At 38.1% G+C, this 27477-nt stretch overlaps 3 protein-coding genes across 3 annotated transcripts; 2 read left to right on the top strand and 1 right to left on the bottom strand.

Moving 5' to 3' along the window:
* Nucleotides 1–1183: 1183 nt before the first annotated feature.
* ddias (DNA damage-induced apoptosis suppressor) lies at nucleotides 1184–6810 on the top strand. Its single transcript, XM_026938300.3, has 4 exons — nucleotides 1184–1441; nucleotides 2582–2743; nucleotides 2831–2936; nucleotides 4543–6810. The coding sequence occupies exons 1-4, from the start codon at nucleotides 1326–1328 to the stop codon at nucleotides 6106–6108; spliced, it is 1950 nt and encodes a 649-aa protein (XP_026794101.3). The 5' UTR covers nucleotides 1184–1325; the 3' UTR covers nucleotides 6109–6810.
* Nucleotides 6811–8617: 1807 nt separating this feature from the next.
* pcf11 (PCF11 cleavage and polyadenylation factor subunit) lies at nucleotides 8618–21787 on the top strand. Its single transcript, XM_034311062.2, has 17 exons — nucleotides 8618–8729; nucleotides 8846–9033; nucleotides 11833–11958; nucleotides 12211–12393; nucleotides 12484–12636; nucleotides 12789–13771; nucleotides 13929–14112; nucleotides 14627–14861; nucleotides 15332–16794; nucleotides 16900–16966; nucleotides 17061–17174; nucleotides 17591–17711; nucleotides 17792–17975; nucleotides 18173–18328; nucleotides 18910–19002; nucleotides 19091–19126; nucleotides 20841–21787. The coding sequence occupies exons 2-17, from the start codon at nucleotides 8866–8868 to the stop codon at nucleotides 21054–21056; spliced, it is 4482 nt and encodes a 1493-aa protein (XP_034166953.2). The 5' UTR covers nucleotides 8618–8729; nucleotides 8846–8865; the 3' UTR covers nucleotides 21057–21787.
* Nucleotides 21788–22379: 592 nt separating this feature from the next.
* Nucleotides 22380–27171, bottom strand: ccdc90b (coiled-coil domain containing 90B). The gene is made up of 9 exons (XM_026938798.3): nucleotides 26700–27171; nucleotides 26484–26603; nucleotides 24640–24743; nucleotides 24459–24560; nucleotides 23370–23411; nucleotides 23190–23261; nucleotides 23033–23086; nucleotides 22825–22939; nucleotides 22380–22727 (listed from the first exon to the last, which is right to left on the bottom strand). The coding sequence occupies exons 1-9, from the start codon at nucleotides 26803–26805 to the stop codon at nucleotides 22672–22674; spliced, it is 771 nt and encodes a 256-aa protein (XP_026794599.3). The 5' UTR covers nucleotides 26806–27171; the 3' UTR covers nucleotides 22380–22671.
* Between the last annotated feature and the right edge of the window lie 306 nt (nucleotides 27172–27477).

Below are 27477 nucleotides of genomic sequence, written 5' to 3'. Positions count from 1 at the left end.
CACCAAACCAATCTCACCACTTGAATGTCTGTGTGAGATGCCTGTGTGTTTTCTGCACCTGTTCATATCTTTTGCACTGTGCTTTAACTGAATGTGTTTTTTAAACAGTCCAGATTTATTCTCTGTTGCTGTTATAATAAGCTCCACTCTTCAGGGAAGGCTTTCCACTACATTTTGGAGCATGGCTGTGGGGATTTGTGTTCATTCAGCCACAAGAGCATTAATGAGGTTAGGCGAGGAGGCTTGGTGTACAGTCAGTGTTGCAGTTCATCCCAAAGGTGTTCGGTGGAGGACAGAGCTCTGTGCAGGTCACTCCAGTTTTTCCACTCCAACCTTTTCAAATCATGTCTTCATGGAGCTCGCTTTTGTGCACAGGAGCACTGTCATGCTGGAACAGGTTTAGGCTTCTTAGTTCTAGTGAAGGGAAATCTTAACGCTGCAGCATACAAAGACATTAGTACAAGGAAGTACAATTGTGTACTTCCTTTGTTTCCTTTTTTTTTTTTGAGAGAGAGAGAGTTTGAGAAAGGCACACATATGGGTGTGACGGTCAGGTGTCCAAATACATTTGGCCATATAGTGTATGTATTGAATGGTTATTATTTTTACACATTGTCTTTCTGTTCTATTGTATCAATGTCTTTTGCTGCTGTAGCACCCAAATTTCCCCTGTGGTATCAATAAAGTACATTCTCTCCCCCCCCTCCTCGTCCTGCAAGACTACAAACCAAGCCTATTACAAGGAACGCCTACCAGCAAATCACACTACACAACATTCCCACCCCTACTCTCCCCTAACCCTAACCCTAACCCTAAACCTAACCCTAACTCTAATTCTAACCCTAACCCTAACTCTGAGCCTAAGCCTAAGCCTAACCCTAAACCTAGCCCTAACTCTAAGCCTAACCCTAAGCCAAACCCTTACCCCAAGCCTAAGCCTAACCCTAAACCTAACCCTAAACCTAGCCCTAACTCTAATTCTAACCCTAACCCTAATCCTAATCCTAACTCTGAGCCTAAGACTAAATTTAAGCCTATGTTTTATGTATTCGTTGTGGACATAACTTGTAATAGTGGGCGTATCTTATAAAGGGGTGTGGTTTCCTGCAGCACCCTTGCGCTCCTCCCTCACAGCACACGCGCACACTCCGCCCTCCTGTTCAGTAGGTGGCGCTAACGCACCTCCAGCTGCTCTGCACTACCGCCAAAGAGGAAGCCATCGTTATCTGTTGTTTCCTGTTTTCAGTAGCTAGTTGCTACAGTTTTATACATAATTTTAATTTTATTCGATATTTATATAGTAATGCTCCTTCTTCAGAGTATTTATGAACACTAAAAGAGTCCTCCTGAGCTGTACTGTTGTCTCGCTGCAGGACACTCGGTTTGTGTATCCGTGCTGTAAATCCTGTCTGTCCAGATTAACACAGGAGTCTAAGTTAAGGTAAATGCTTCGCCATTTTATTATATTATATAACTTACCTTTTAACATAAAAATAAACTAAAATATAAATTTCATATTCTTTCTTTAAGCTTCTTTTTCTAATTCTGTTGTGTGTATTTATTTCTGAGGTCACACACAGTGTATGAGAAGTTTTTAATTAATTTTCAAATAAATTTTATAAATGGTAATATAGAGTCTTTTTTTCAGAATTATTGGCATCCTTCAAAAGACTGATTAAAAAGCATTACACACGATGATTCATGTGTTTTCTACACTAACAGCTGGAAAAATAACATTTCCTCAGAAAAATATTCTCATTATAGCTTATTTTTAAATCATTTTCTTTCAAATGTATATGTGACAAAATTATTCATAGCCCTGCCACTGGAGACTCCTTCCGTAAATATTAGATAAAAGTCTCCTCACTGAAAACTGAAAAGATTTTAATCCATTTATATGGAGTGTTTGCCATGTACAGTTGGGGTCATTAGTTTATGAATCTGCAAAATGTTAATAATTAAAAAAAAATTATAATAAGAGGGATCATAAAAATTGCATTTTTATTTAGTACTACCCTGAATAAGGTATTTCACATACCAGATGTTTAAATGATTGTGAATGAATGACTATTATATTGAGGACAACGGAGGAACTCCAAAAGGTGCAAACATTCATTGATTCTCAACATGATGGCAACACGATACAATAAGAGCCAGGGGGGTGTAAACTTTTGTACAGGATGATCGGTGTAAATTGTTCTTATTTTGTTTTCTGGGAAACATGTAAATATCTTATGCAGCTTCAGAAGGGCAGAACTAAATGAAAAAAAGGAAGATCTTTAAACAAAATAATAACAATTTACACCAATCATCCTGTTCAAAAGTTTATGGGGGTATGTAAACTTATGACCACAACTGTGTGTGTGTGTGTGTGTGTGTACACACATACACACACACAGTATTGTGCAATTATATATATGGCTAATATAAATCTAAGACATATATAAACTAATGATCACAACAGTATATTGTTAGAGCTGCTGTTATAGAAACTTGATCAACACCTTCTGACCAATCAGAATCAAGACAATGACTCTATGGTATAAATAGGAATATTAACTGTGTACATATTCTCTTACAGAAGCCGGTGTCCCAAGTGTGGCTTCACATGTGATACACAAAATGTGGACTACAGATTCCGGCTGTCACTAAAAGTGTCTCGAGATACAAGTCTGTTTGGAGTGACGGTTTTTGGAGGTTGTCTGAATCCTTTTTTCGGCATTACAGCTAGTGATTTACAGAGGTACACTTCTTAAATGTTCTTTTAAATTCCCAGGATGTACGTACTGGTATTTTATTTCCCACTTTGCTTTATGCTTTAATTTTTCAGATTTGTAGAGTCAGAAAAGTTTGCAGGACCACAGAGTTTATCACAACTACTAATCAAAGCTGTGGAGGATTGCTTTATTGGAAAATGTTTAGTTTTTGGATTTAAGGTATGTTTGTCTATTCTGTCTTTTCGTTACTCTTGTATTTTAAATACAACACAGCCCCGTTTATGCCTTGTATGAACGATTATGCGATTATGATCAGATAGAATTTGATCACATTTTAAAAAATCAGGTGTAAATGTTGAGGATGTGATTGGATAGAGACTCTCTGGCAGCTGTCTGACTCGCTCGTTGATCGGATTTTAGGAGGACAGATTTTCTTCAAATCAGGCTAGCATTGGAGAGAAAGTGTCGGTTCACAGAATGTATAACAAAGAACTTGAGATCAGAAGGTGGATATTACTTCCTATGAATAATGCCGCATTAAGCTCACAAGTCTAAATTTCTGACCTTTGATTAGGAAAAACCCAAAGAAAAGGCCCCTCTACTCTCCTCAACCCTGAGTTCAGCACATGATGTCAAATCAACATGGCTGTTCAAAGCATCAGGAGTAAACAAAGTAGCACTTGTTTACTTTTAAATGAGTTATGCTGTATGTAGTAGTATTTAGCTTTCGATCAATCCACATACATTTTCACTTGTTAAAACCTTGTTAACATCGAGTATATAGTCTTGAGGAGATAAATATACATCAGTCATGACAGTTAGATGGCTAGATTGTTGCTAACAAAAGTCTTCATGCCCACTTTGTAGCTTGAAAGAGGTTGAAATGACATAATTCTCTGTTCCGACTTCCCGCTTCCGAGTTACGTCGAACGCAGCATAAATCACTAATCATCAGTAGTGCAGTTCATTGTAATAGCATTTACAGTAACAAAAACATCAGCAAGAGATGTGTACACTCTTAGAGGAAAAAAGTCAACTCTATGAGCCTGGGAAAAGTCAGTGTTGGAAGAGATTGTGCTAAACAATATAAATAAATAGAGTAAAGCAACAGTAAAAGTTCAGCTATGATTTTTTTTTTTTTTTAATACACTTTTCCAAAAAAAATAGTGGGGAGAAATGCACCAAGGTTTGATTAAAACAGACTAAATACTACATAATTAATACTAACCTGCCTTAATATTTTGTAGAGAATATTGTAGTTTCAGCATGTCCGAATATAATCGCAGTAATACAGAATATTGAAAATGGAAAAAGAGAACACGTATCATTAGCAGAGGTAAATGCAAGGGTGAGATCGGATTGTTAGTTGTCTAGACACAGACCCTAAGTTGAGATGAAAATGAGACCTCAGTTTGGGGTTTTTGCCTTGTAGTCGGGAAATCATAAGTTCGAATCCCGTCAATGCCACACTCATTCATGGCTGGGAGTCAAGAGAGCAAAACTGTCCATGCTGTCTGGGTTGGAGGGATGGCATACTCTACCTCCCCTGTCAATCACAGCGACACTAGCCAATCACAGGTAGGCAGAAGAGGGCAGATAAAGCTTTCCCTGTGACGCAGTATAAGCAGCAATTTGAAAAGATTGGCATCACATGTCTTAGAGGAAGTGTATGTTTCCCCCACCCTCCCCGGTTGGTAGTTGTCTTGTGGTAGGGGAGGGTTAGCTAGTGGGTGGAAATTGACAAGACCAAATTGGGGAGAAAATGGGGGATGGAACGAGATCTCGGTTTCATTTAGTCAATTTTTTTTGTATTTCTGTCTTACAGCTTTCCGGCCGTGCTGCAGAGAGTTGTTTACTTGGCGAACACACTGCTGAATCAGTGCAGTTCGTGGCCTGTCAAGTCATTCCTCCTCATGGAGCTTTTCTGGGCGTCACTGTTTTTGCATATTTGCAAAGCCTTATGCAGGCAAATGCTCGCTCAGAATGTTCTCCAAAAGCTGGCGGTCAGTGGCAGCAGAAAGATACGCCGGTGAGCAGCTTTGATCACACGCTGCCCCTGTGTCAGGACTCGCGGTCCGAAAACAGCAATGACGGATTAACCCTCCCACATGCATGGCATTCAGTGTCAGACCTGGTTTTATGCTTCTCTCCAGAGGAAACAGGAGGATGCTCTTTACCAGAGGTTTCAGCGGACGATGAATCCCAAGAGCCTTTGGTCTTGCAGTGGTCAAATGGTGTGCCAAGTGCCAAATTGTGCCCCGTCAGGCTTTCTGAATCAAAACATGGAGAGCATAACAGACTCTCTACGTCACATGAGTCTTCGTTTAATGCTTCATTTATGTCCCCCATAAAAACCACACCCTGTGATCATGAATTGAAAAGCTTATCCTTTAATCAATGGGCTTCAACTGACTGTCTTAGCCAATTTAATACATCTTTTGCCAAAAAGCCACTTTTCAGTCACACCAGTTTCGCTTTAGAGGATGCACCTCTGTCGGAAACCTTAGGAGATTTTGTCAGCATAGAGCCACAGATTGTTAATCAGAAAGTGCTCAGTTCCACCAGTAAAAGAGATCAAGCCACGCCTGAAAACAGTGTTCTGCCTGAAAATGATACAATTCCCAGGTATACGTCAGAGGTCCGATCACTGCACTCTTCCCTTTCTGTTCTCACACCACTGCGTGATGTTACCAATGATGAGAAGTCACTGAAAAGAAAGAATAGAAAGCGAAAAACCTCCTCAGTGTCTAAACATATTACGAAACTATCACATGTCTCTAAGGAGTTGCTCTCCTGTGACATAAAGGATGTGGTCTCAAAAAGAAATGGAGCTACTAATGTGCAAAGTCATGCCACAGAAGAGCAAGAAAATCAATTGAATGGCTATGAGGATGCGTACAATTGTTCAGCAGACCTGTTTCACCAAAGCAGCTTGAACATTTTAGATGTGGCTGAGAGCTCCGTCTCTGACACTGATCCAAAAAAGCAAGACCGTCTTGCTGATATCAACGTTTCTGAGCCTAATATTTCGACTTTCCATTTTGCTCCTTCTCTGCAGTCAACCCCTATTGTGGATCCATCCATCCAGTGCGCATATGGACAGCGGCGTAAACTCAGCAAAAAATGGTCGGGCTTGCATTGGTCTAAGAAAAGAATTACTCGTACAAGCCATATCAGAGATCTGCAAAACCACACTAATAACGGACAAGAGATGCAGGTGTTAAAATCTAAATTGAATCAGACTTGGCGTTCTGATTCTGCTTTTGAAACCTCTGAATGTTCAGCAGGTGGCTCTGAGCTGAAAGTGGATATGAAACACACGCCTAGAGACTCTGCTTTACCCACCGCCACTAATGACTGCTCCAGAGACCTTTTTGATCCTTCATTCTGAGTACTGATTTAAAAAAAAAAAAAAAGATAATCTCAATAATCTTCAAATATTACTGAAGAGAGTTTCTGAGTTGTAGGGAAATAAATCTGAGAGGTTTGTTGTTTTCTTAGTAATTGAGTTTGTTACAATGTTATTAATGTTTTATATCTTGTTCATTTTTAACAGAAAATATTATTTTTTGGACATAAGGCTGCTCTACTGCTTTTTCTTGCCACTTTGTTAGCGACTGGGCCACTTTGTTAACTAAATATGGTTGTACATTCCATGTATAGTGAAAATATATTCAGGAAATGTGATATGATATTTTTTTTACCTACGATATACCCATTGTCGTTTATTTGGAGAGAATATCAACTTGACAGAAGCAAAACCTGTTTCATTGGTTATTATGCAACCAAGACTAATCACTTGTGTTAAAAATCATGTGGTTTTGTAGTACAGGCCTTGATAACAATGCAAGCCTTACTTGTCCTTCAACACTACATATGCGTAATGATGACTGGGGAATGTGGAGGTCAGGGTTATTAATGTAAAGTATATATGCAATGTATGAATTTAAATAGAAGTCATCAGACATAGCCCATGGAGTCTAGGAAAATGAAAATCAATTTTGTATAATGTATAAATGTACAAGTTTGATGCAATACAGATTTTGATAATAAAAAATAAATTTCCATACAATGGAAGTTCTTTTAAATCATATTTAAGAGAAGTGTCTGTTTCATTTTCTTCTACGGGCATCATGGTCAAGTGCTGTTAAAAAGTTGGCAAGTACTGCTCATGGTTTATTCCAAATCCCAGCATGCAGCCTACAAGCTTGATGCATTGCGGCACGAGACGTCCTCGCAAAACAAAACAGCATGAGTCATTTTAGAGGCACCATACAATTACTGATTGCTGATGTATTTTGAAACATAAGTGGCACATTGCATTGAAATTATTCACAGAGCTTGGTGAATGTTGCAGATCAGGAAACAAATAACTTTTATACCAATATACCTAGGATGATGACTCACCAGGCCAAAAATATTAGAAGTGGGGATTTGCAAGATGTTGATTGCATCTTGGGTGAGGTTCAGTAGTGGATGTGATCATTTAAATAACTTATTAATATGTCCTCATAGACTCGAGACAAAGGTCATTTACAGTAAAATAAGGGTTCAGTAAAATAACTTTTGTTGTCTTCCATGTCACCATTACAAATTAAGTGACCCTAATATTAAGGCTTCTCCAGGAGAAAAGGAAAGCTCTCTACCCGAGTAATGGTGTCACAGTTATGTTACATTTAACAAGTACCCAGTGAGCACCAAATATATATACCTTTTTCAAATCCATGTTATGTTTAACGTGTATGTGACCACAATAGCTGTCTTAAAACCTTAACTCTGGCAAGAATCTAGACATTGTATTAATGTCATATACATCTTTTTTGACATATTTTAAATGCCTTGATCACACTGGTGATAGTTTTATGCATACGTTATTATTTGTCTAATAGTGGTTGCCAATAATTTGAAAATAAAAAATGAGTTTTTTGTTTGTTTGTTTGCTGTTATAGAAATTTAATCAACACTGTCTGACCAATCAGAATTGAGCATTCAACAGCGCCGTGGTATAACATAGATAACCTTAAGTGATATAATGATGTTTATCCGGGAGGTTCAAGAAGTGTATGTACTAGGCTTACATGTCGCTTTTAAAACCAAATTATACTTATTAAGTGTGTGAAAGCTTAGTGGACATGATCACGCACATACCTCTGTATCATCACTTGCACTACACTGTATCTTCTATATCATGCTGCAGAATTTGCACTATTTTGGGACTATGGTACATGCAATCTTAGACTTGTGTGAAATCTTTCCCCCACATACTATATGCACATTTGTCTTATTTGTCTGGTATTTTTATATCTGTATACTATAAATTGTATAATTACTACAGTGCATTCAAGTGACCTGCACATCCCTGTGTATCCTATACCATACTGTATACTCTGCACTGTTCATATTACATTCACTCTCAAACTTCTGCCATACTTTTTTGCCCATAAGTGCTACTACATTCCTATCTTATTGTCTTGTATGTTGTCTCTGTACCCTGGTATCCTAACTTTATCTTAGCATGTTACTGTAGCACACGAATTTCATTGTTTTCATACACTCTGTATATCACTATAAAGCTGATTTGGCTATTGGTGAAGTCAAATGATAACAAATGGTGATATCAGTATCATTAGGCCATTGTACTTTTTTTCAGAATAAGTACAAAATCCTACTCGCGGACTTTTGTTTTGTTTTGAAGAGTCAGTGTAGCAGGTGACAGCAGACACACTGGATGTTACCCGTGTGTGTAAAAACGGCGAAAAACAAAGGTCGAGGCGGTCAGGTGTGATTCAGCGGCGTTCCGTGTGCAAACCTGGTCCGTACTGTGAGGCCATGACTCATGATTGGCTGCTTGTTGCTAACGCAAACCGGAAGACAAAAGAAAGTAGCCAATCAGAACGCAGTGACATGCGGCTTGTTATAAACCATTTCGTATGACGCAGACAACTGTTGAAGGAGGACGGACATTTTCTAGCGCCTGATACCGAGCTGAAATTGAAGAGGAAAACGCGAGCGGTACTGTACAAGAAACAGCTTTTGAAGACCAAAAGAACAGGATGAAGAATATGTAAATAGACTGTGCCGAATTTTGTGCTTGTATATTATCAGTAATTGGGTCGAATCTGCTTTAGAGTAGAAATACGGCTCGAAGATGTCGGCCGAAGCCGCGAGGGAAGACGCCTGTCGAGAGTATCAGTCGTCTCTGGAAGACTTGACTTTCAACAGCAAACCGCACATCAACATGCTGACCATCCTCGCTGAAGAGAATCTGCAGTTCGCCGAGGATATCGTCGCTATAATTGAAGCACAAATTGCCAAGGTTTTTATGAAAATAGCTTTTTTTGTTTTGTCACGTAGCAGCCATATTGTCCTCGTTGAATACGACAGCACGCGCATGTGCAGAGTCAGCTAAAGCGCGTTAAGGCCTTTAGTACGGCGGCAAAATACCAGAGCCTTTTGTACATGTAACTTTCGTTAAATGATTAAACATCGAATATTGTAGCTTTTCTTTTAGTTCTTTACAACTTTATTTATGTCGCAGAACTTAATTTTGGACGTCTGTTTTGCTTTTTTGTTGCTTCGTGCACGTTAGCTAACGTCTTACTGACTCGTTAGCTAAGAAGCTAGCTCGGAATTTAGCTAAGGTGCGTTTTAGCTTTAGCGACTCAAATTTGTACAAAAACATCTGATAATTAACTGTAGGAGCGTTTTATAATATCTAGTCGCAGATCCCAAACTTTGTGTTAGTGTGTTCAATATGGAATGGTGTTAAACGTGGCCAGTTATTTAAATAATGCAGATTAGCTAAACTGGCTAAACGAACGAATAAACATGGTACGTTTTCTATATTCATATTTACGGCTCTAATAAATATAAATAACTACATTTAAATTTACCTGAGAAACGGAAATATTTATTTTAGAGCAAATATCCGTTAATGAACAGGTAGTTCAGTGCAGATATATCTGACTTAACTAGTAAAATTCTACAGGATATCAACCCCCTTCAGTGGCTCAGTTATACAGCAGTCAGATCTGACCTGTAAAATGGGAACTGCTTTTTTCAGTCAGTTTTTTTGGCTATACACATATACATTAAATAGATATATATACTCAGATATATACTAAAGGGTGTGTATTGATAGCCTGTTTGACTGGTCACTTAAACTGAATGGATTTGGTCCATATATATATATATATATATATATATATATATATATATATATATATATATATATATATATATATATAATGTGTGTGTGTGTGTGTATGTATGTATACACACACACACAGCTCAAAAACTTTCCAGGTTATTAATAATGTCAGCTTGGATCTAATGTGTACTGAGGATCCATGGAATTTATTTTACACTTAAACAGATCTCTGGCAACCAAAAGTGTTTGAACCCCTATTATAATGGATAAAGCTATTCTTTTAATACCATTTAGTGGTTATATTAGGGAAAAAAAAATCACTGATTTAGAAAAGGTGTTAGAGCCAAAAAAGATGAATATCGAAAACAAAGCCTGATTTTTAATTTAAAAGTTGTGTTGATTTTGTTGAAAATTTTGTTATGCCAACCACTTGAGTTTTTTCCCCCCCAGCCTAAATATTTTGTAATCTAATTTGCTGGCTTTATATGTTTCCATTTTATGCAAGAAAGTGACTAACCAGTGTTAATGTTACATGACAGACTGAGTAGCTTGCAAACACAGAAAGCCTGCCATTCTGTCTTTCTCTTAACCACAGTGGACATGTGGTGGATTGGATCATTGTTTTGGCCAAGTAGTAATCCGGATTATGCTTTCCAGTGTATTAGTAGCAGTTATATTAGTGATATTAGCCACTACACCGGATAGAGATGAGCAGAGGTGTGAGAGTTAAATTTATTTTTAAGCTGTGACCAGATCAATAAAAGCACTATTTGTAACTGCCGCTGTCAATGTAAGAGTGTCGGCATAACCGTCAACATGCTAATGATCGCTGTGATGCCATAGTCCTGTGGTCGTAACTTTGGTGGTCCGTGAAGTCGAGCTCCTTTCTATTTTTGTATTTACTAACTAATAAAGGGTTCATGGCGTGTTTAGATTGCTGAGTAATTTTTCTCTATTGATTTTTCATTGTTAATAAATGCTACACAAATGTGACAATAAACTATATGAAATGTGCTTTTGTCTTTCTTTACCAGTGTAATTTTTTGTGGGAACATCTGCCTGTTCTTTTGACTTTGTTTGTGAGAAATGGTCTTTCAATCAGACATTGCTTCAGATGTGTACAGTGTCTTTGAATAGTAACTTCATAATTTGAGCAAATGTTAATTATTCTTAAAACAAAGTTGTCAGTCATGTAGCCCTGGGAAGAAGGGCAAAACTCTAAGACAAACCCTACACTTTAAAGGACAAACTCCAAACAACCTTTGGTTAAAAGTGCAATGGACTTTTTTTTTTTTTTTTTTTTTTCCTTTTTTCTTTTTTTTTTTTTTTTCTTCCTAAGCCAACGTTTAATCTTGCATTTGACGCCTCAAAAGGTGAATATGGTATATTTAGCCAAAGTCAGTTGCAGAAACATTAAAATAAAATAAGGCTTCATGTATCCTTTTTTCCTTTTTCATAAAAGACATTCATACTTTAAAAGCAACACTTCCAAAATGTGTTTCTCAAATGGTGACTTTAACAAATAACTAATAAAAATATGGACATTCTGCATATTTTTTGCCCTGGACTACCTGCAGTGAAGATTCTTCATTGGACCTTTTTTCTTTTGAAGTGGAATACAACTTTTTCCCCTCCTGTTTTTAGAATAAATACTTGGTGCTTTAAGTTACCATATTTCTACCAACAAGGGTTTTTTTTTGTTTGTTTTTTTTTTAAAACCCTTTCAAGATTTCTTTTTCTTTTTTCAACCAAGGGCTGGAACAATTGGAAGAAAATGGAGAAATAAATGTATTTTTAATGAAATGTGTTTTTGTTTTTTGGCAGTGGAGGGACATGATTTTTTTCCTCATCAACCCCCCCCCCCCCCCCCTTTTTTTAAACACCAAAGGACACAAGCTAATATCACACTGTAACTGCACATTTGTCATGTTGTGTACTAAACTTGTGAGTTTTCTATCGCTGTAGGCGCCTCCTGCTGAGAAGCTTCCTGTTTTGTACTTAGTGGATTCCATAGTGAAGAATGTTGGAGGACAGTACCTTGAAGTGTTTACTAAAAACCTAATCACTTCCTTTATATGTGTGTTTGAGAAGGTACTTAATTTTCCACTTATTTCTTCTTATGATGATGCTGAACATTAAACGTCTAGTGCTTCCATGCATTCATGTTGTTCACGTATAGATATTTGTATGCCATACTGTTATACTTCTTTAAACTGTGATGGTATAGTGGTGGTCATAGGTTTGCAAATTTCTTGGATGTTTAGTAAAATTAATCATTTTAGGAGGTTAGTGTTTTCTGTGTCCCTGGATGTCAGAGTGTTCCTTTCTTCTACCTTGCTTTAGGTGGATGAAAACACTAGAAAATGTCTCTTCAAATTACGTTCCACCTGGGACGATATTTTTCCCTTGAAGAAGCTGTATGCATTGGATGTTCGTGTGAATTCAATAGATCCTGCTTGGCCCATTAAGCCTTTACCACCAAATGTGAATGCCAGCATTCATGTTAACCCCAAATTTTTAAAGCCGGTAAGCATGTGAAATGAGTAAACAAGTAACTTGCTCAAATTCTCACTGTAGGTAAAAACAGTTTATTATAATGTGTCTTTCTTTATGTAGACTGAAGAACTAGCTCCTCATCCCAAAGTCAGTGAGAAGAACTTGGCAGAGGAACAAATTATAAGGCAACAGTTGCTTGCTAAGCAAAAACAGTTGTTAGAACTTCAGCAGAAGAAGATAGAGCTTGAACTTGAACAAACAAAAGCGCAACTGGTAAGCTTTGTGTTGAACTATGGAATTTTCATGTCTGTACTTTGGAAAACATTCCAGCATGCTAGTCGGGAAAGCATTACGTTTTATAAAGGGCAATTAAAGCACAAACAGTTGTAAATCTCTACACTGAAGTATTTTTCTTTCTCCTTAAGGCGGCCAGTACAAACCACCCACCCCACAGTGTTCCAGTCCAGTTTGATCCACCAGCCGTGAGTGAGCCAGCTCCTACTCAACACAAGTCATGGACTCCACCACAGGCAGACAAGCCATCAACCAGAGATCCTAGATTAAACAGAGCTTCCGCCCCATCCGTAAATACAAAGGAACAAGGGACATTCAGGAAGGAGAGCCAAGTCACACCACCTATTGTCAGTGCACTTGAAAAGAGAGTACCTGTACCTCCAGAAAGACCAAGTAAACTAATGAGAATACCAAAAAAAGATACCTCCGCAAACGATGAAAAAGCAAAATCCAAGGCGGTGTCCCCATTAAGCAAAGGAGTCCTTCATAAAAGCAAAGACCCCGAGCCTGAGCACCCAAAGACAGTAGATGTTAATAAAAAGGACCCAAGGTTGCGGAAGCAGGTGCATGAGAAGACGGATCTGAAAGAGGAAGACGTCAAAGAAAAGAAAAGAAATGCAGAGAGGAAAGAACGGGAAGACAATGGCAAAGGCACTGAGCCACAGAGATCCAGCAACTCCAGAGGCAAGCTAGTAAATGGCTCTCTGAATAAGCATGACCGGTTTGATACTTTTCAAAAACAGGATATTAAAGTCAGTAAAACAAATATCAGGAAAAGGTCTCGGTCTAGATCTCGTTCTCCGCCTCAGCACTCTCCTAAACGAAAAGACAGGCGTTCTCCAAAGAGAAGAACAAGGAGCATCACTCCACCGCCAAAATCTGGAAAGGCTAGGCAGTTAAGCAAAAATAACGAAGACGATAACCAACAAGCAAATGTCAGGGAGGATCGGAGTACACCAAAGAAGAATGTTTCTGAGCTGAGGCGGTTAAAAAGACCACTGGAAGACAGAACTTCTGAGCACAGGGATGTCCAGCCACAGAGGGCATCACCTGTAGAGCATAAAAGTGCAAAAGACATCAAAAGATGGAGGAGTGGATGGGAAGAAAATAAACCGTAAGTAACTTCATCTGTGCCCACTGCCCCATCATTCTCTCTTTTTTTTTTTTTTTTTTTTTTTTTTTTTTTTTTTTAAATGGCTTGAACTTGGAATGTGCATATATTTGTAACAGCATAATTGATGTAAGTTTTTATTTGTACTTCTCGTTTACAGTCTTAAACAGCCTGACCCAGATCTCCCACACGGCAAACCCGGGCTGCAAAGGCATAAAGCTTGGAACAGCTATCAGAGACCTCCGACGCCTCGGACACTGAAACAGCACCGTCTCAGTGTTGACGCCAACCTGCAGATTCCAGACGTGCTTAATTCTGCCAGCAAGAGAGATCTTTTACGAAAGGTATAACAGTTTCTTTCTTTATTTTTAAATAAGTGCTCTGTTAGCAAGACTGTGTTCATTTAAATTACAATATTGCTATATTGGCCAGTTCTATTTACCTTTTTTTTTTAATCATATTGAATTGCATTACATGTAGCATTATTATTTAGTTCTGTGTCGTCCAAGGTCTAGTGTTCCTTTCTGCTGACACAATAAACGCACTCTGCTCCACTTCTCCCCACGTTAATAGACACAACCGGTTTGTTTGGAATAATTTTAATAATAATCCTGTGGGTGGGTGTGGGTGCTTTGCTAATGCCAGTCAGCATTAAATCTGATGTTACAGAGACAGTCTCCAGAGCTGTCTCCAGTTGTGCATCTACACCAATTTGTAAAAATCTCATAATGTGCTTCCTGATCGCATTTAAAACATAGTAAAGCTTGCTAATGCAAATGAGGCCCTACTTAATAATTTTTTGTACTAGTTCACATTAGTCATCCAGCAGCAAATCTTGCATGTCATACTGTCTTCTAGGCTAGCCAGCGACTGGCTGATGGAGAGCTATCCCAGGAAGAATTCCTTAACGTGGCCCATCAAATCAAGCAAATATTTCAGTATCAAGAAGAAAGACAGCGCTCTGATTCTTGGGAGGGACTGAATGATGATGGTGTATGTACAAGAAAGAAATCACATGGACATATGTCTGATGCTGAGCTCTCTTACTTGGAGCACAAATCTAAGCTGAGAAGAACACAGCTGCAACGCCCAGGTACTATACATAGCATTCATGTAGAGCACTACATTCACAATAGTGTGAATTAGTGGTTTATGTGTAATGGTTCTGGTGTTTTGCCCTTTTTTTTTTTTCTTTTCTTTCTTTTTTTTTTTTTTAATTAAAAACACAACTATGTCCTGATCAATATCATTAGATTTCTTTGGGTTTATTTTTTTTTTGAACTAACAAGTACATTAGAATGATTTTGCCTCTTGAATTGGTTGGTTGTACAACTTTGATTTATACGTTAGACTTGTAAGAAAGAGATATTCTGTCTCTAACATTCTAGGGTGTTGATTACCAGCTCTGTTCCAGCGTTTGGTACTAGGCCTAAACCTTTAGAGCTGATTTGGATAATCAATTAGGGATTAGGGCTGGTATTGACTGCTGTAGGAAAAGGGCTAGTGATCACTGTGCAAGGGTGATGAGAAGTTAATTTATTAATGTTTAACTATGTTTTCTAGCCCCTACAGTTCAACAGAGCTCACCATTGAGAGAGAACGTGCAACACCATAGGCCTCAACAAGAGCACGATGATCCATTCACTTCAGATGCACTCAAAAAGGGCAGTGAAGTATTTAAACCATTCTCAGGGCCTGATGACCCTAGAAGAAACAACAGACCACCATCTCGAACTGGACCCCCTTTCAGAAATTCCCCAAGTCCGGTAGGTTGTGATGGAAATGCTGGGAAATCTTCAAGTCTGCCATTTGAAGGACCAGCACAATCCATGGATATGGATCAACTTGAGGATGGAGACATCAGTCCCAGGTTCGAAAGTCCTAACAGCGTTCACTCAGATACAGGTCCAGATAATGATGCACCACTAGGTTTAGATACTCCTTCAAGGCATGAAATGATGCCTGGACCAGGGAGAGGTGGCCGAAACCTTAATGAGTCTCCTGGCCAAACACCGCCTCATGCTTCTGAAGTACCTAGCACGCAGGTAAATATGCCAAGACATGATGGTGCAAATGTTCCGCCACGATTTGATGGCCATATGAGTTCCCATTCTCAGTTTGAAGGAACACATGGCCTCATGGGACAGCCACGATCAGAGGGTCCGTCCAGACCTCATCCTCCAGGGAGATATGAGGGAAATGCAGGTCCAGGGAGATACGACGGTCCTGGTGCTCACGGTCCACCTAGGTTTGAGGGGCATGGCCGATATGATGGTCCTGGACCACACAGGTTTGAAAGACCCCCACTGCTGAAAGGGCCTGGAAGATATGATAACCAGTCAGGGCCACATGGACCACTGAGGTATTCAGAGCCTCATAGCCGATTCGAAGGGCCAGGATCAGGCCGTTTTGATGGTTCAATGGTACATCAAGTTCCTGGAAGATTTGATGGCCCAGGACCCATGCGGTACAACAATCCAATGCAATCAAATAGATTTGATGGCCCTGCAAGGTTTGATAATCCCCATATAACACAAGGCCCTCCTGGAGGATTTGAAAGCCCGATGAGGTATCCTTCTGGGATGGTAAATTACGAGGGACCAAGGAGAATTGAAGGGCCAGGCAATCAGTCGGGCATGATGCGCTTTGACAACCCAGCGCAACCAGCACCGATGAGATTTGAAGGACAACCCTCTGGCATGCCAAGATTTGACTCTGCACCACAGGGTCCTCCACGATACCGTGGACCTCCAAACATGCAAAACTCATTCAGACCACAAGGGCAGATGATGATTGATCAGCCTCAGAATCAGGGTCCAATGTTAAATCCTGGCATTCCACCCCACAATTTTAACATGGGAGCACCTAATGCATTTGATGGTCAACCACTGCCATTTCACATGCAACAAAATGTCTCACAGGGGTCCAACTTTAATGTGCCAGAACCCACACCTTCAGGATTTCAGAATTCATACAGGCCCGTTGCTCCTTTCCCTGGTGCTGCTCCTGCAAACCACCCTCAGCCTGTGAGTAATAGAAATTATAGCCAGAGTCTAACCAGTTTATTAAGTTGAATTTGTATTGCTTTGAAGGGAAACCTGATTATGTTTACATCTTCTCCTCCCCCCAAGGTGCCGGTTATGCCTGGTCCAGTTCAGAGCTTTGGACAACAAAACCCAGCAACTTACAACCCACCAGGTAAGATTTTTGAGCATTTTTGTATTGTTTTGGCATCTCAAGTTAGTGAGCTTCCAAGAAGAAAACTTATGAGATGTGTGTTTTTACATGTTAGGTTCCCAGTTTGTACAGCCTGAGAGTCATCTAGGCCAAATGGATGTTAATGATCTGATGGCAAAACTGATAGACTTTGGAATAATTAAACCAACACAAACGGATTCGAGCAGCGGTAAGCCCCTCCTGTTTTTTTGATTAATTGACACTGATGCACACTAACACTTATCAGATTTTAGTGGTTTCTGTATTATTTAATTAAAAACCATTACCAGGTTTCAAGAAATGTATTCAAACTGCATGGATTTTTACTTATGGATTTGATATATTTGATCAATTAAATTTTTCTACATCAGTGCAAAAAAAACAAAAAAACGGATAGCTGAGAGACAAACAGTATAGACTAGACTTACCACTAAGAGTTCAAGATTTAAGATTTAAAAAGAACTGATTGTTGACCCATGTAAACCTGGAGTATTATCATTTGACATGTGATGTCAAATTTTGAAAATTGTTGCCAATTGTCTTGCATGTATCAGATTATTTTTCTAAATGTAAACATATTCTTTGTATGTCCCATGTCCGTTTCAGAGTCCACATCTGCGATCCAGTCTCAGAGTGCACCAGAAGAAGAGGAACCAGAGGAGGAGGAACAGGAGGAGGATGATTCTCTCCCTGATTTGACCGGCTTTGTTGTAGACGACATGAAACAGTATGTATTCACCGATTAGTCTTTAAGCTTACATTTAGTCTTGATTTTTAAACTGTCTTTGGCTCTGTGTCACTTAACAGGAGACATGAAAGTGTCATCACCAAACTATACACCGGAATCCAGTGCTACTCCTGTGGGATGCGCTTTACTGCGTCTCAGACTGATATTTATGCTGATCACTTGGATTGGCACTACAGACAAAACCGCTCAGAGAAGGACATCAGTAGGAAAATAACGCACCGACGGTGGTACTACAGTCTCACAGTAAGCCTATCTTATTTAGTTTTTGTTTTGTTAAGGCATTCTTATTTATAAGAACCTATACAATGTAATGGCAGGGTCACTGAGATTATACTCACCAGTGTGCCTTTTCTACACCGGCACAGTTTTGTTCTCTAAGACATGCTCATAAGAACCAACCTAACTGACAAATGACATAAAGCAAATTGCTCTGTTTTTAGGACTGGATTGAATTTGAAGAAATCGCTGATCTCGAGGAGAGGGCAAAGAGCCAGTTCTTTGAAAAAGTGCATGAGGAGGTTGTACAGAAAAACCAGGAAGCAGCCAAAGAGAGAGAATTCCAGAGTGTGAAGGCTGCTGCAGATGTTGTTCATGAAGTAAGCATGCCTATTAAAGCCCTTAACACATTTACCCAATACTGATCACATCCTGCTTGTTCACTTGCAAAAAAAAAAAAAAGCTTAAACATGAAAAGAAAAAAAGCATAGTCAGCATTGCACTGTTTAGAGCATGTATATTTAGAAAAATCAGTAGATGGAAAATGGTTCAGGCCAATCGGTGCATCCTTAGTTAAACCATAGAGTTGATTATGGTGCAGTTTAAGTGTAGGCCATATGATAAAAGCATTACATCCACGATAATTGACAACATTTTGGTGATACAAGATATGCTTCAAAATATAGGTTTGATGACAAATTGCCGTCAGAACATTAGTAATGGTTAAAGAGAGAGTTTTTATTGACATAAAAAAAGCAAAATGTAATCTTACAATTAGAAATGTACAGCTGCTTCTGGAGTTTGTAAATGTTATGAAAAGTTAAAAAAAAAAAAAAAAATTAAGATATACTGTATTTTTTAAAAATATCATTGCCCAGCCCTAGTGGAAGCTGGATTAATCCATTAAATACTTAAAGTAATGATGAGTTTAAATGTTTTCTCTTTCTGTGTCTGCCCCCAGTCGTGTGAGATTTGCCAAGAGCAGTTTGAGATGTACTGGGAAGAAGACGAGGAGGAATGGCACCTGAAAAACGCCATCAGAGTTGATGAAAAGGTATGAAATTTGAAGCACATGTTCATGATCAGGTTCTGTTTGGTGATGAGTGCAGACAGCAGACTCATGATTCACTCCTTTCTTTCAGACATACCATCCCCTGTGTTATGAAGACTACAGAAATGTAAGTATTGGACCTTGGAAGATTTGATATGCAAGCTTTATGATATTGCAGTGGTAAATGTTCTTATCAGGGCCTGACCGATATGAAAATTGCCACCAATACCAGTTTTAATGAGCTAAAAACTCTGGAAATTGGAGCTAAATTGTGTTCAGACTCGCACACTGGTAGTGTTATGATTGACAGAAACACAGACTCATAGAGTGAATTTGTTAATTCACACAGTTAAATGTTTGAGCATTGTGAGGCGGTCACACAGTGAGGCCTTGTCACTAACCCTTTTGCAGTAAGGAAAAATATATTTCTTGCAATTTTCTTTACATTTGATGTTTGCACTATTAGAAATGTTTACTGTGTGAAACTGTAGAAAACTGTTTTAAGGAAAAACGGGGAGATTACTGGTGCTATTGCTGGGACTTTCATCAACGCCAATACGCTTTTGTGACCTTAATATCAGGCCAATTTGGAGGCCAGTCAGTATATCGGTCGAGCCCTAGTAGGAGTGGGCGATCTGACAGGGATATCATGATACTTGAAGACATTTCGATAATATACAGGTTTAAAAAAGTAATTTCATGATATTGTTATGTCTATGAAGGGAAGTCAACACAGAATAAGGAGAAATAAAAATATATTTTTTAATTTTACAGTTTTAAAGATTCAAAACAGAAAACATAAAATGAGCTGTTTTGAGTTTATAATTGCTATTTAAAAAAACAAGTTATTAAAGTGTATTGTGACATAATTTATCATAATATTGTTATTATATCGTCATTTCACCCAGCCCTAGTCTCGGTGCATCAAGTCTTATCCCAGATGTAGTCATTCAGTGAAGGCATGTCTGCTGTCTGGTTCTCTGAGACAAATGTAGCTAACAAGTAATAAGTCTGACTGCCTCAAACCACATCCAGTTCTTCAGTGCGGTAACAGACGTGCTGATGTGGTTTAGGACACAGTGGGACTGTCCTCTGTAAACAAGAACAGAACTCCACCATGGAGCTGAACACTGTAACGTTATGGAGGCGGCTATCTTACTAATTATCTAATATTATTTTTGGACAAATTTTTGTGCCTCTGCCACTAGTCGGTGGTTGAATCTTTGTAGGATTTATATGGAATTCTCATTGAACTCCAACAGGGTCAAGGTCAAATATCTAAAATCGATTTTCTTCAATAGCTTCTTTCTTGTTTGAAGTATATTTTAATATTTGATGCATACAAATGAGTAGCAAGAAGGACTAGACTGGTTGACACCATTAGCATCGAGTTCTACTTTTTTATTTACTGTAGGATGGTTTAAATTCCCTACTCTATGGTTGTCTTCACACTAGACCCATGTTTAAATGTTTAAAAGTAATATACTGGAAAGGTGTATGTTTTATGGATGATGATAATACAGTTCCACATTAAACTTGCTCTTTTACAAAGCTGTTTATTGAAAATTTTGAACAGGTCACTTATGTTAATATTAATGGTTCTAGAACAATAACGTGGACTTGCATTACTTGGTAGCTCCAGCGCAATACTAAAGAAGCAAACACCGGACATGTCTTAGCTAATTCAGGCTGTTGTAAATGAGATTTTTGCTGAACCATTCCCTTAATTCCTTAATGTCAAGTGATATGTTGTAAATAAAGATCATCTTGTGTTGTGCCCTCAATTCAGGCCACTTTAAAAACACTTCTTTCTTTTTTTTTCTCTTACATAAACACTGTAGACATCTTCCTTTGTGGATTCCACCCCATCCCCCAATAAGATGCTCACAGAAAACCCTTTAAATGCTTTCTTAAAACAAGAGAGAGAAGGTGAGGGGTCATGCTCCAGTATTAAAGAAGAGCCAGCAGAGGGAGACGCAGAGGCTGTAACGGTAAAACAGGAGGTTCAGGATGAGTCAGAAGGAGGGTCACAAACGATTAGTGCAATTCCGTTTTAAACCGTGCTGCTGCTTTGACCTCCTTCTCTCGTGGTTACTTGAGTTTCTGTAGAACTATTTTTATACAGGACGGCTCTGAGGCAGGGTCCTCAGCTATGCATACATTTAAATACATTTTTGTATTTGTAACTGCCTGCAATTTTCAGGTGTTTTTTTGCTGTGTGAATGCCAAGTAAAATGTACTTAAAAAAATGTATGTTGGGGGTAAATGTGTGTATAATTTAATTTATAAATAAAGAAATATTTTTGGTAATCTTTGTGTAATATTGAGAATCTAAAACTTTGGGTTTAAATCCTCCAAGAATTTTTTTTCCCCCGATTAGGCATTTGTACAGATATTTTGAGAAATGAACAGCAATGACTGACTAGTTTTAAGGACGACACGTTGATAGTTCTATAATGCCCCATTTCAGTCGTTAGAAAGGCAGAGGGTTTCAGTTACTAAGGATAAAGATGGATCCAGTTTCCCCCCTCCCCAACCTAAATGTGTAAATAAATACGTGTCAAGCTCATTGAGTTTACTAATGTTTTTGGTTCTGGTTAATAAAATGTGTTTAGTTTAATAAGGAAAAAAAAAAGATAATTTTTGCAGAGGTTTAAAAAGGTTTGCTTGACATAATGAATATTCAATAAAGTGAATCATCATTAAAAAAAGTGTCTGTGTGTGTGCAAAGTGTTTACCTGTGTGCTTTTTGAAGTGTTTATCCTAAATAAAGATTTAGTGCTAATAATGCATGCCTCATGTGGTCTTTTTTTTTTCTTTAAACTTGGGAACTGTACGTGTTGTGTCAACAAAAAATGAGAGCTGTGTATCTATTTTTAGATTCATTCCAAAGAGGCTATATCAGTTGCTGACATCTGACATTGACACAAACGAACACATTATAGATTAAAATTTGTTTCCAAAGTCATAGAGGAGGACTAGTTTAAGGATCAGAGTTACAGGCAAAGCACTTTGATAGCCTTTTAAATTATTTACACAATATGAATTATTTTTGCACAGCAGTTCTTTATCCTATTTATGGTAACAATTTATAATCAGTTTGATTGTTACCTCAATTCATTTCAATCATCTTAAATTTATGCATCGATCCTAGTTATCCGATCATTGCACACCTATTAATTCATTAAACCTATTCATTAAAAATTAGTATAGTCTTTGCCAATCTGTTACTCTGTTTTAAAAAAATGCATTAAAGAAAATCCAGAGCATCATCTGTAAAATTCCCCATTTAACTCCAGTTCATTTTAACTGATTTATTAAAACAAAATGTGTGATTTTTTTATTATTATTTAAAAGAATAGCCTCACAGAAGAAAGAACTAGAAGTAGAGTGAGGTTTAATTCCAGTCCAGTGGGATTTAGTGGTAACAGCACATAAGATATTTCTGAACAAGCTGAATGTTCTATGGATCAGAAACACTGCTCAGATATTTTAGTGGTTATTGACAGTGGTGTTGATGGCACATCATGAAACAAAATAATACAAGGAGGATATGGTCATCATATTAAAAAAATTTCAAACCAGGTTTTGCTTACAACTATACACTCAAAATCCTTTTACACATAACTGAAAATAAAGCTAAAAATGTTAATAATATAAAAGATATTTCTTTTACTTCCATAACCGGTAGACACCGAGGGCAACTGCCAAACAGGAGAAGATGCACGCTGTGGAAAAATATCCAGACACATATTGGCATTTTGTAATTGATAATATTCTGTAATACATTAAGCAAAATGACTCAAATGTCTAATCTCAGTGTACCTGCGAGATATCGGATAGTCTGTAGCTTCAGTGATTCCAGGAGTGTTTTCAGTGAAGCCACTTCGATGTCTATTTTCTTGGTGGTTTCAATGGCACTAGTTTCAATTTCAGCATTCTAAACATTAGAAAAAGAGCTTTTAACCTAAATATCGGACTTTTTCTGAGCAGCTTCACATCTTTCCTTTTTTTTTTTTAAATCACGACCTACCTTTTTGTGAAATTCAGAGGTAACCTCCATCAGTTTTTTCTCTTGCTCTGTGAACTGATGCATGAGAAACTGATTCATATTTGATGTATAAAGATGGCACAAACCTCTAATTATGCTTTTTTACAAACCAGGATACACGACCAGGATGTTTACTCACCATGTCAGTTACTCGACTTCGCTCAAGATTAATATCCAACTTTGAGTCTGCTCTGATTTTTTGACTTTCCTCCTTCAATCAAAAGATTCAATGTTAATGATGAATGCAACATTAATAACCATTATGGCAAATATCAGATTGAAAATTATTATTCATTCAGGCAGAAAAGCTTCTACTCACAAGCAATCTGTTCTTGATCTGTTCGAGTTCAGCCTTCATTTTCTAGACAGAAAAGTATCGAGTTTAAAGAGCCAAAAAACAAAATAAAATAAAATAATAAAAAAAAAACATTTTCAGATTCAGATTTTCAATTCCTTGTATCAGAATCAAGGTCAACCATCTAAGACATGCTTTCTAAGTTTTGGATTGCTGAAGTTAAAAACTAAGTGAAGTCTATAGCTGACAGTTTATCAAACTGCATACCTAAACACTCTGTGATTTTTGAGGTGAGTATAACGATTTAAGCATGCAGTGTGCATAATGCTAATCTGGTAGCTGTGAGTGCACAACTAGAACAAGTTTCAGACAACAAATATGCGTGGCCATCTGGGAAAACCTGTCGGACACTGCTGCAACTAAATTCTGCCAAACAACCAAAAAAACCACTGAATAAAATGTGTTTCGTCTGACTGTAACATACTCTGACACCTCAAACTAAAATATATTTCACCAAAATGTTCATGTTGAGTAAAGAGAGAGTTTAATAATCAGGGTAAAAACAGTCAGTCTGCATTAAAATGGTCTAGAACCCTGATTTCCTCACACACTGAATGTCAAGTGTTGATCAAGTTGTTGGAAAGCTATAGTAGGTATCATACAGAAATGGACATAAGCCTAATCAGTTCAGTTTGTATTCAGATTCTGACTGTCAAAATGTCTGTGATCCTCTTGCACGGTCTGAACAGAATATTTAAATGCCAGTTTTTCTCCCTTTTCACTGTTGGGGATAACCAGTATTTAAAATGCTATAGCTTCTGTTTGAGATGTATGCAAAAGAGAACCGTATTTCTGTTCAGCAAATCCTGTAGTTTTCATAACCATCCATCCATTTTCTGTACCGCTTATCCTACACAGGGTCATGGAGTAGCCTGGAGCCTATCCCAGGGAACTCGGGGCACAAGGTTGTTCGATTATACATATATCTGTATGAGGTTTTTGAAAACACACTGCAAAATCTAAGCCTTAAACTCTACACACTCTTCGGTTAATTTAATATAAAGCATGCCCACTATAATTCTTTGGGTTATAAAGGACCCAGAAGAAACGTACTGCGTTCTCCGATCTCAAGTTGGCAAATTCACTTTTCTCCAGAATAACCATGTCCTTCCTAATGGAATCCAGATGAGCCATAATTTGCTGGAGGGCAATTTCCTGCAACAGAAATGCCAGTGAAGAAAAGCTGCACTGTAATTAGTGTATGTTTAAAGCGTGTTCTTGTTTGACTCTTTACCTGATGGGCTCCCGTTACCATGTCCCTGTACACAATGTCCATGTTGGCTGTTGTGAGGGTGACCAGCGCATTGACGATCAACTCTGCCTGCTTCTTTTCAAACCCTACAAAATGGAGCTTGTAGTGTTAAACAACAATCTGGCATATAGATTCTTCAGAACTCTCTTCATTTCTGTACAAGTTCAATGAGAAATCATAAAACTAGATCATTCTAAATTGTACCAGCACATGCTATAGGCGATCTCAACAAAAGTCCAGACCTTAATCTGATTTAAACATCTGATTTAAAGCTAGAGTTCATCATAACATTCAAAATATAAAACAGACCCAGTAACACAGATGCCAGAAAGAATGTTGAAAGTCTTGAGCTTAATCCAATTTCACACAAGAAAACTCCCCAGCATCACAGAGCTGGAGCAATCCTGTAAGTAGGAATGACTTACGGTCAGGTCCATAAGTATTCGGACAGTGACACGGTTTTCATAATTTTGCCTCTGTACACCACCACAATGGATTTGAAATGAAGCAATAAAGATGTGATTTAAGTGTAGACTTTCAGCTTTAATTCAAGGGGTTTAACAAAAATACTGCATTAACCGTATAGGAATTACAGCCATTTGTTTTTTACACAGCCCCTCCATTTTCACAGGCTCAAAAATAATTGGACAAACCAACATAATCATAAATATTAGGATTATTTTAATACTTGGATGCTCCTTCACTTGCATCGACACCTCTTTGGATTGCATATTGAGAGTTCCTATGAACAGCTACCAAATGCTTAGAATCAACTCCAGATCTTTTATCTCCTTAATCTGTCATGAAATAAGGAGGAAACAGGCCATACCTGGCCATGAAACTGCTCATCAGTCAAGTGTCCAATTACTTTTGAGCCTGTGAAAATGGAAGGACTGTAAAAAAAAACAAAAAAAAGGCTGTAATTTCTAAACGGTTAATGCAACATTTCTGTTAATCCCCCTGAATTAAAGCTGAAAGTCTACACTTCAATCTTGATTGCTTCTCTTCAATCCATTGTGGTGTACAGAGGCAAACTTAGGAATATTGCATCACTGTCCAAATACTTGTGGACCTGACTGTATCAGCAGTTACACTCTTAGAAATAAAAGTTCATTCTAAAGGAACCTTTAAGGGTTCTTCAGGTTTGTCCCTTGGGAGGAATCATTAAAGGTTTAATACAGAACCCTACAACGGAGGGTTTTCCTATCAGAGAGGGGCCTAAGTAGAACCAATACTGAAAAACAAAAAAAAACAAAAAACCAAAACAAAAACACTCCATGTTGTCTCCAAATTTGCCTGCAATCGTTACTGTCCATAGGGGTCACCCTAGTTACAGAGGCGTAGCTACACTTAATTTTTTCCAACAGATATTTTAATTTTAAACAATTTCACTCTTTTTTTTTTCCATTGTGGCACAATGGTGCAGCAGGTAGCTTTGCCGTCTCACAGCTCCAGGGTCTCCGGTTTGATCCTGAGCTTGGGTTATTTTCCGTGTGGAGTTTCGCACGCTCTCCCTGTGTCCGTGTGGGTTTCCTCTGGGTTCTCCGGTTTCCTCCCACCTCCCAAAAACACGCCGATGACTCTAAGTGTGAGTAACTGCGATGGACCTGCGACCCATCTGGGTGTATTCCCAGGACAGGCTCCGGAATCACTGCAACTCTACCCAGGATAAAGCTTACTGAAGATGGATGAATGAATCATCATGTTCAGCAGATGAAATGAAATAAAAATGTATCTTAAAAGAGTTTTTCCTGGGTTTGCTCATGTTTTAGGTCACATTTATGCATACATTCTGAGGGTTCAGAAACTTTTTAGCACCACTGTACCGTTCGATTCCAGCTCTGTGACAAGAGCATGACTGTCGAAGGTGAGTTTTCTCTGCTCCAGAGGTGTCAGCTCCACTTTCCGCACATCATACGACCTCCTCCTGCCAGTCACGTGCAAGCCTGAATAAACACACAACCAGCTCAGAGAACAACTCTGCAATATCATATCAGTTACACAAAAATGGTAAACAGACACATGAACACCATCCACTTTACCTCTCAAGGAAAGACAGGAAGATGTCGGCTTGAGCCACTGAAGAGATCCGACTTGCTGTCTGATCTGAACAGCACAGTGTCTGCGGAAAAGTGATCCCCAGGACATGATTCACAACTACTCTCAGATTATTGACGGTTTAAAAACAGCAAATATTATGCCACTAGTATGCCTGGCAACATTATAAAGTTAGGGTCATTTGAGGTAGCGGTGAATGACCTAACCAAAGGAAATTAGTTCACATAAATGAATTAAAACGCAAATATCTAACTATATGTCAACCTTTCTAACAAAAATACTAGCAACTAAAGTTAATACTAAGTTAATATCCAAGTTAATACTAGCATACTAGCATAAAAGCGAATACTAGTAGCTAACTTCAAGCTAATACTAGCAGCTAACGTCAAACAGCTCAATTTTTCAGCGAGTTACAGCACTTTATTTCGGTTTCATCCTAAATGACTCCATGCTTCCTACATAGTCTAAGAAAAATATCTATTAGAGCCAAGAGTCGCTTTCAGAAGAATCGACTCTCTGATTCTTTGCATTGGGAAACAAGGAGTCGACTCCGAAGCTTTCCATACCGATCAGTGACTATATATATATATATATATATATATATATATATATATATATATATATATATATATATATATATATGGCTGTATATATTGTATACTTCAATAACATTTTACATTTTTACAATGTTTCTTCATTCCTGTCCCGTGTTTTAGTTTGTGGCATCGAGAATTGAATCTTTTTGGGAATAAATGTCTTCTC

This window comes from Pangasianodon hypophthalmus, chromosome 15 (assembly GCF_027358585.1).
Source record: "Pangasianodon hypophthalmus isolate fPanHyp1 chromosome 15, fPanHyp1.pri, whole genome shotgun sequence".
Taxonomy (NCBI): Eukaryota; Metazoa; Chordata; class Actinopteri; order Siluriformes; family Pangasiidae; genus Pangasianodon; species Pangasianodon hypophthalmus.
The sequence above is the reverse complement of the archived record's forward strand: the minus strand, read 5'-3'. Positions and strand labels throughout refer to the sequence as shown.

Coding starts and splice junctions, on each gene's coding strand:
- pcf11 (XM_034311062.2), top strand. CDS start 8,866: ATGTCGGCCGAAGCCGCGAGGGAAGACGCCTGTCGAGAGTATCAGTCG. Junction 12,637..12,788: donor AACAAACAAAAGCGCAACTG/GTAAGCTTTGTG, acceptor TTTCTCCTTAAG/GCGGCCAGTACAAACCACCC. Junction 19,127..20,840: donor GTTATGAAGACTACAGAAAT/GTAAGTATTGGA, acceptor TAAACACTGTAG/ACATCTTCCTTTGTGGATTC.
- ccdc90b (XM_026938798.3), bottom strand. CDS start 26,805: ATGTCCTGGGGATCACTTTTCCGCAGACACTGTGCTGTTCAGATCAGA. Junction 26,604..26,699: donor TTCCTGTCTTTCCTTGAGAG/GTAAAGTGGATG, acceptor GTGTTTATTCAG/GCTTGCACGTGACTGGCAGG. Junction 22,940..23,032: donor CCTCTGAATTTCACAAAAAG/GTAGGTCGTGAT, acceptor TCTAATGTTTAG/AATGCTGAAATTGAAACTAG.
- ddias (XM_026938300.3), top strand. CDS start 1,326: ATGAACACTAAAAGAGTCCTCCTGAGCTGTACTGTTGTCTCGCTGCAG. Junction 1,442..2,581: donor ACACAGGAGTCTAAGTTAAG/GTAAATGCTTCG, acceptor ATTCTCTTACAG/AAGCCGGTGTCCCAAGTGTG. Junction 2,937..4,542: donor GTTTAGTTTTTGGATTTAAG/GTATGTTTGTCT, acceptor TCTGTCTTACAG/CTTTCCGGCCGTGCTGCAGA.